Consider the following 7715-nt stretch of genomic DNA (forward strand, 5'->3'; position numbering starts at 1 on the left):
TGAAGATATTGATGCATTGTTTAGTCACTTCTCTGAGAAGTTGAGAAAACAAACCATTTTCACATTTCCACATTTGATGAAGATCTTTAATGAGTGTGTTAGCATGCATCCAACACCCTTTCGCCTGCAAAAGGTGGCAGACTTCAGAGGCTTTGTCAAGGGATGCTTACATGATGGAGCTGATAGCTTGATTGGACATTCAAAGCCATTGCGATTTAGGTTTTATATGAGTGATGGAATACCTTTGATGCAACACAAAGTACACCCCAAAAATGTTGATTGGTTACCAGAAAGCGGTATAGAGTTATGGAAGAGAAATGACTAGGGAGGACCCAAGCTTCCTGAAGGTTTTCCAAAAGTATTGCCACCCTTTGAGTATGTTAAGGAAAATGAGAAGGTTGTGGAGGGCTTAAAAAAACATGTCAATTGGTGGAAAGAACACTTGCAAGAGAAAGGAGAAGAGAAAGGAGACCAAAGTGATTATGCTAAGTGGATCAATTCAGTCCTTGCCTACTGGGAGAATCTTATGCTAAACATGCAAACCCCTACTAGTGCAAGGGAAGACATTGGATTTCATGACTTTTGGCCAAGGAGTGTATGCGAAAAAGTTGAGCCTCTTAACCTTCAAGTGGAGGATAATGTAGATGAAGGGTTTGATGTAAATGAGGACCATTATTGTGGTCCAATGCGCAACAGACCTGCAAACCCCTAGTGCAAGGGAAGACATTGGATTTCATGACTTTTGGCCAAGGAGTGTATGCGAAAAAGCTGAGCCTCTTAACCTTCAAGTGGAGGATAATGTAGATGAAGGGTTTGATGTAAATGAGGACCATTATTGTGGTCCAATGTGCAACAGACCTGCTGAAGAGTTCAACCCGACTCTTGATGTGTCTAAAGGAGATTTTGTGCTTGTAAAACCTTGTGATGCAAATTACCCAATATGGTTGGGAGTGACAACAAGTGATGTTGATCAAAACAACAACTCGATAAACTACCTATAAGTTCAGATAAAATATTGGGCACCAATTTCAAAGAAGAAGAATGCAAGTGATGTGGAGGTTTATAAGGATTGCTAGAACAAGTATTGAGAGAACAAAAATGATCCTCACCGCGCTGGGAAGACACTAGCTGCATCATTTGGGCATGGAAGCCCAAGGGTGGATGACTTCCAGAGAAAATCAAGATTCCAAAGGCTATAATACTCAAGGCCAAAGAGAATCAATTGAATCAACATGAAAGTGCGGCACCATCACACGTCAGTGCAGTTGAGCAAGAATGATTTGTTAGCACATGGGCAACTAGCTTTGTAATCTTTTAGCAATGTTGTATGAAGCTACCAAACTCATATTTCAATCATTATTCAGATTGTAAGGCTTAATTAAGCTTTTACATTTATGGTTCACCCATTGTTCAATTTTGATTCAATACAGATGGTGATCTTTTTAATTCTATCACCTAGTCTTTTGGGGACATTTAGTGGTGCATTCAAAACCTCCTTTCCATAAATACATGCCAAAGGAAACCAATATGAATGGGAAAAACAAAAACAAGTCATAGACTCAGTGAACAAAGGAAGTCCAAGAAGCACAAAAAATAAATTGGAAAAAAACCCTTCAGATCAAACAAAGTCCAAAGGGAACATAGAAAAACCCAGAGGAGGCAAAATAACAAAAGTTGCAAGAAGATAAGCCTCGCAAGGAGTCAGACAAAGAAGTTTTGTGGGGATTTATCTTGAAGGTAAGATCTTTTCTCCAAATGTAGATATGGTCAGTATCCCAATCATGGATCATCTTGGATTCTCGCATCAAGGGTCTACCAAGGATGCAGTCGTATTACACTGGCTGGCATCCAAAATTCATCAGCACACAAAGGTGCGACGGTAGGTGGTTCCTAGAATCTTAATTTTAAGATCCTTTAGTAGACCAATGGGTCTAGCAGTGGCTCCATTAGTGAGTTTAACTAACAATTGGGGGTTGTCCAAGGTAGTGCTCCCTATTTTTCCCAGCATTGTTTGGTCACAGTGCTCACTCCGACTCCTCCATCCAAGATTGCAGTAACTTGGTGGTTGTTGAAAGTTATCAAGCAAGCCCGCATTAAGTTCATCGCCTTCTTCAAAGTATTGTCCAAGCTTATTCACTCAAATGGTAGGAGTCCCTTTTACCTTAAGAGTTATGTGGAATTCTTCTCCCTTATATTCATCAGAGCTATCGGGCTCCATGGTTTTGTGCATGCTTGCCTCCCTGAGACGTCCTTCCATCCAATCTTTTAGGTCGTTCCATAGGCTTGGGATACCTTGGAGCAAGGTGCCAATAGAGATCTGGACCTAAGAAGAGAGAAACAAAGAGAGACCTGCAATGTCTCTTGGATCGGAGGCAGTCCTGTGAGGAACATGGATGGGATGGGAACATGGATTTTTGCATTAGTTCCCCTTGTTGAAATATGCAAGTGAATGGGTATGTGCGGGAACAAGACCTTAGCAAGAGACTGTAAAAGGAAGTATGTAATTGAGTGGGTAGTAGTGAAAAGGTGAGAAGAATCTACTGATGAGAGAATCAAGGGTAGCATGAGTGAATATAGGGGTGTGAAAAGATTCTAGGAAAAGGTGCCCCCAGCAGATGTAGGGGAGGTGGCACAAATCAAGGAGAAATCAGTGGGATTAGATGCTTGGCATCTTGTGGATGTAAAACCTATAAATTGAGGCATTAGCCTAATGAGAAAATTTTTAGTTTTTGAGTATTCATGCCTACATTAAGCTATTAGATTAATTGTGCACTAATCTCATCTTAATCACCTCCTAAAATTAATTGCTAATCATGTTGATCCTTGAATTTGATCCACCATAGCTCATACAGCAATTCTCTGACAAAAGGGTGATAAACATGTGCACTCATTGTGGTCCAGCCACTTGTCCTGTGCACATGATCAAAGTGGACAAATTGTTTCTCTAATGGTCCACCTGGCCTCATTTGATTAACCAAGTCGATCCCACTTCCAGGATCCACAGAGGACATCTTAAATACATGAGGCTCCACATTGCTTGCCAATTGGTTTGGAAATAAGAGGCTATGAAAGAAAGGGTATCGCCTATTTGTTTTCTCCTTAAGATCCAGTAATGCTTCAAGCCCAAGAACCGATCCCTTCACATTTTGACAGGCAATATCCATGGATCTCTGAATCCTAATCAAATACCAAAAGTCAACCATTGCAACATGTGAGTTTCAAAAAAATGTAAACAAAGTTTAGACCTAACCTTTTTCTTTGTACAAGTGGTGTAACTCTTTCCAGAAGCTGCTCGACCCCCAAATCTCCCATATCAGGAGTGATATCAGTGTCATCAAACAGCATGTCCATAATTATATCTTGAGCTACACCTATCTCAACCTTTTTACACTTTGCATATAGGTCATGGGAAGCTCTATCTTGCACCAAAGTATGCACAAAAGTCTCATTTGTTTTCGACACCCCAACTGCCACTGGATGCCTGTGATTACCTTGATGTATGACACATCTTGTTGTAGTAGTTCTATTTGTAGGGTAGCAATAATAAATAGAAGGCTCACACATAGCCAAGCATTCCGGTAAAGCAGAGCAATGTCGACAAACTAAAGTGTCGGTTTCAGAACTTAAAAACCCAATTCTGGGCACCTGTTTAAGTTCTCCCTTCCATTGAGATTGATTGCTTCCCTTCGTCCACTCATAATAAGGGCACTCCACATTACAACATCTTAGATGCCCCCCACAAGAACTATGCCTAACAACACCATCAAAACATTCCTTTGTACATGTGTTATACTCTACCCACACATGACCATCATATCTTTGCTCCATCCCAGCCCATTGGCTTACCTTGTGGTGCAACAGGGAGCTCAAAAACAATATCCCCATCGTACTGTGATGGAAGTTCATCAACTTTCCTAATTCAGATGCATTCATCAAAGCATTGAGAAGAGTGTCGTTAACAGGCAATCGTCTAATCAGAGACAAGATACTGAGAACTTTATTTTCTATGAGTGTCCCTAAACTAGATAGACAGGGTTCAAGGATTGATGGAGTTCCCAAACAAGAAAAAGAGGGATTTTGTACTGAATATATGCCCACCGTCATCTCTACCATGTACAACATCCTTGGAATGTAGAGATAAAGTAGACACAGTGCATTCCCTTGGCATTGTTGCAGTAAGTTTAAATGCATAAACACTATCAGCTAGCTTGATCCTAGGCACTACACTGCTTTGATTCTCCATGGATAAGTTATTAGTACCTAAGGAGAAGTACTCTTGAAGCTCTCTCTCTGTCAAAATAACATCTTCTGAATCAAAACGGACGGATAAAATTTTCAAAGAGCCAAAGCAAAGAATATCAATGACGTGCACCATTCTGCTTGTTGCGAGATGCAGCTATTGACAAATGTCTGAAAATATATCAAGAAGGCCAACATCATTCTCCCTTTTCGAGATATGAGTACTGATATTTTCAAGATATGATTGCATTTAAAACCGAATATTTGCACCACTAGTATATGTCTTTTTCAAATAACTGAAGAAGAATGATTACGATGCATTTAATGACTATATCTCCACTATACGATCTCCACTATACGCTTGTAAAATCAATTCATAGCATTTCAATGCATAATATACAAATAAAAATAAATACATATAAAAATAATACGTAATATATAAATAATACATAATATATACCAATCTCTATTTATATATTATGTATTATTTATATATTACGTATTATTTATATATGTATTTATCGTCACCAGCTCTGCAGCCGCCAAGCCTCCGCCAAGCGTCTTCTTCATTCGCCTCCGCCAAGCCTCCGCCAAGCGTCTTCTTCGTTTGCCTCCGCCAAGCGTCTTCTTCGTCCAGCAGCTCTTGAGGGTTGGTCTTCGCCTCCGTCTCCAGCTCTGCATCCGCCAAGTCTCCTGCACTGCCGCAAACGTTCCCAGGTAAGCTGCGGCCCCTTCCTTCTCTTAGCACTCCCCTTAGCCCCTTGCCACCAAGGGCAAGAAAGCCCATACGCTGGCGTATGGGCTTTCTTGCCCTTGATGGCAAGGGGCTAAGGAGATATAGTTGTTAGAAGATGTAGCGTGACTGCGAGAGCGAGGAGGCAGGGGCTGCGAGTGCAACTGGTTGTTTGCGTGTCCTGAGCTTACCCCTGCAAATGAACACCTTGGTGAAGTCTGCATATAAGGCCAGCCATGGCTCGGAACTGGGTTCGCAGCCCCTTGAGCTAGAGAAGAGCCGAGAGCCGATAGCCCACAGAAACAACAAGGGGCTTGCGTGTATTTTAGTTGCAATCGTCGGGGCTTGCATAGCATGTGTGGGTCTTAGCTCCTTCCCACCAAGGGCAAGAAAGCCCATACGCCAGCGTATGGGCTTTCTTGCCCTTGGTGGGAAGGAGCTAAGATCCATACATCCTAGATCTCAAAGGTAGTAATGCTCTTCCATCTTGGCCTCCGTAGAACAAAGTCTACAGTTTCTGTCCGCCCCTCACAATGCACTCTACTCTCCCCGTCTCCACTCGGGTGGTGAGATAAGACCTGGATCTGCCCCGTAGAGCGATCTGCACGGCTAATCATATTGACTGAGGGATTAGTGAAGCTAGAGAAGTACAAGGCTGTTACATGTGGGCTTGCGTGTATTTTAGTTGCAATCGGTCGGGGCTTGCATAGCATGTGTGGGTCTTAGCTCCTTCCCACCAAGGGCAAGAAAGCCCATACGCCAGCGTATGGGCTTTCTTGCCCTTGGTGGGAAGGAGCTAAGACCCATACATCCTAGATCTCAAAGGCAGTAATGCTCTTCCATCTCGGCCTCCGTAGAACAAAGTCTATAGTTCCTATCCGCCCCTCACAATGCACTCTACTCTCCCCGTCTCCACTCTTGGGTGGTGAGATAAGACCTGGATCTGCCCCGTAGTAGCGATCTACACGGCTAATCATATTGACTGAGGGATTAGTGAAGCTAGAGAAGTACAAGGCTGTCTAGTTTTGTCCGTGGGTCTTAGCTCCTTCCCACCAAGGGCAAGATAGCCCATACGCTAGCGTATGGGCTTTCTTGCCTTCCCTGTGCTCCATAAAGTCACCCAAGCCCATCATGAGTTCATTATGAGCACATCATGAGTTCATTATCATCAAAGGCTTGCATCAAGATGCACCAAGGTCTAAGTGCGGAGGAGAGGGCTTTAAAAGAAAAGGAGATCTCCACTGAGTTGCGACGAAAGTACACTGATCGTATGCAAAAAGTATTGCAATGTTTGATTTATTTAAAATTATTATTGTTGTGTTTGTCTCCTACTAATATGAAATGGTTTTGGTGTATTTATTAGGTTTTGAATATTATTAATCCATCCCTTGGCAAGGAATGGAGAGAAACTTTGTTTTCTCTTCAATTTGATGGAACGGACACCATTGTGGGTATTGAAAAGTTGAATTTGATAGCAATCTCTTTTGTCAGTGCGGAGAAAAAGATAACTTGGTTGAGATTGCTTGAGAGTTCAAGATCTATTCGCAATACCCATGGTATGCCATCAACAAACACAGAGTTCAGAGCGTAAGAGTTTTTCACTTTTCTTGCTTTATCTCTATGCTTCATAGAAAAAAATTGTCTTCGCTTTGCATGTTTTTGTGCCTTTCATTATTTCTATCATTGTAGGTGGTTGTCGAGGGAACTGTTGCTGGACATGATAGAAAAGAATGCACTTCGTTCTTTGGAGCAAGAGATAAGAATAGCAGCTACCACAGAGCATCCAATTAATTTGCCCAATGAGCCATCTCTTCATGTTTTCTTTGCATCCATACGATATGAGGGTAGAAAATATATTTTTGGTAACATTAAGAAAACTGGTGCTAAAGAAAAGTCCAAAAAAAGAGGGTCAACCTATTCAGTCCCATCTTGATGCAGCCGCTTGTCGGTTGCTCTATCGGTTGGTTTTCTATTTTAATGCCTTTTGTTTGACATTGCAGTGTGTAGTTTGTGTTGGCTTGGATAAATTATCTTTGAATATTCCAGGTATTTTTTGCACTTGAGAGACCTCAAGCTGCTTGTTGATTTGCCCAAGGCTTGTAAAACATGGGTGGATATCACTAACAAAGAGTCCACTATGTATGGGGAGAATATGATTGCTCTCTCACATTTTGAGATTGAGACATGCCCTTGGTGGATTGACATGCCCTCGCCCCATGTATTGCCAAAGTGAGAAAGCTAAGTTTGAGGAATGGCAAAAATCAAAGGGAAAGGGTGCAAGTGGTGGCTGTCTAGGTAAAGTGGCTTCCACAACTGTCTCCTCTCTTTCCTTAAGCTTTACTTTTCTAACAAAGAAGTGGTTTTGAAGGTGATCAAATAAGGGGCAAGGAAGCGCAAAGGGGTGAGCATGCTCAAAGAGGCAAGCAAGCTCAAAAGGGCAAGCAAGCTCACATTAGCGAGACACAGAGTACATGCGACTTTTGCTTATTTCACTTCGCATATTCATGTCTAGCTATCTATGTTGTATACTTTATATACCTCCCTTGTAAAATAAAGATTTATGTTTCTTTGTTTGTTTTGTTTTAGATCGTGAAATTTTTGTTGATGACAATTCACCACCACTCGATGTTGGTATGCATGGTAGCTTTCATAGTGGTATACTTCTTTTTATGGATATACGCAAGTCGATTGTTTTGTATGTTATGCTTGTTGTTCATTCATTATACTTGCCGTGATTATTTAG

General features: G+C 41.6%; 1 protein-coding gene across 1 annotated transcript; it reads left to right on the forward strand.

The window, feature by feature from the left end:
- Positions 1-6125: 6125 nt before the first annotated feature.
- LOC147617194 (uncharacterized) lies at positions 6126-6769 on the forward strand. Its single transcript, XM_086776446.1, has 3 exons — positions 6126-6251; positions 6336-6528; positions 6662-6769. Exons 1-3 carry the CDS (start codon positions 6126-6128, stop codon positions 6691-6693), a joined length of 351 nt encoding a protein of 116 aa, XP_086632572.1. The 3' UTR covers positions 6694-6769.
- The last annotated feature ends 946 nt before the right edge of the window (positions 6770-7715 follow it).

Source organism: Cibotium barometz, chromosome 37 (assembly GCF_041138505.1).
Source record: "Cibotium barometz isolate CiBa-2024 chromosome 37, ASM4113850v1, whole genome shotgun sequence".
Taxonomy (NCBI): domain Eukaryota; kingdom Viridiplantae; phylum Streptophyta; class Polypodiopsida; order Cyatheales; family Cibotiaceae; genus Cibotium; species Cibotium barometz.

Excerpts from the sequence above, each read along its gene's own strand:
- LOC147617194 (XM_086776446.1), top strand. The coding sequence starts at position 6,126 with ATGAGTTCATTATCATCAAAGGCTTGCATCAAGATGCACCAAGGTCTA. Across the intron at positions 6,252-6,335 it reads ACACTGATCGTATGCAAAAA|GTTTTGAATATTATTAATCC; the intron begins GTATTGCAATGT and ends TGTATTTATTAG. Across the intron at positions 6,529-6,661 it reads ATCTATTCGCAATACCCATG|GTGGTTGTCGAGGGAACTGT; the intron begins GTATGCCATCAA and ends CTATCATTGTAG.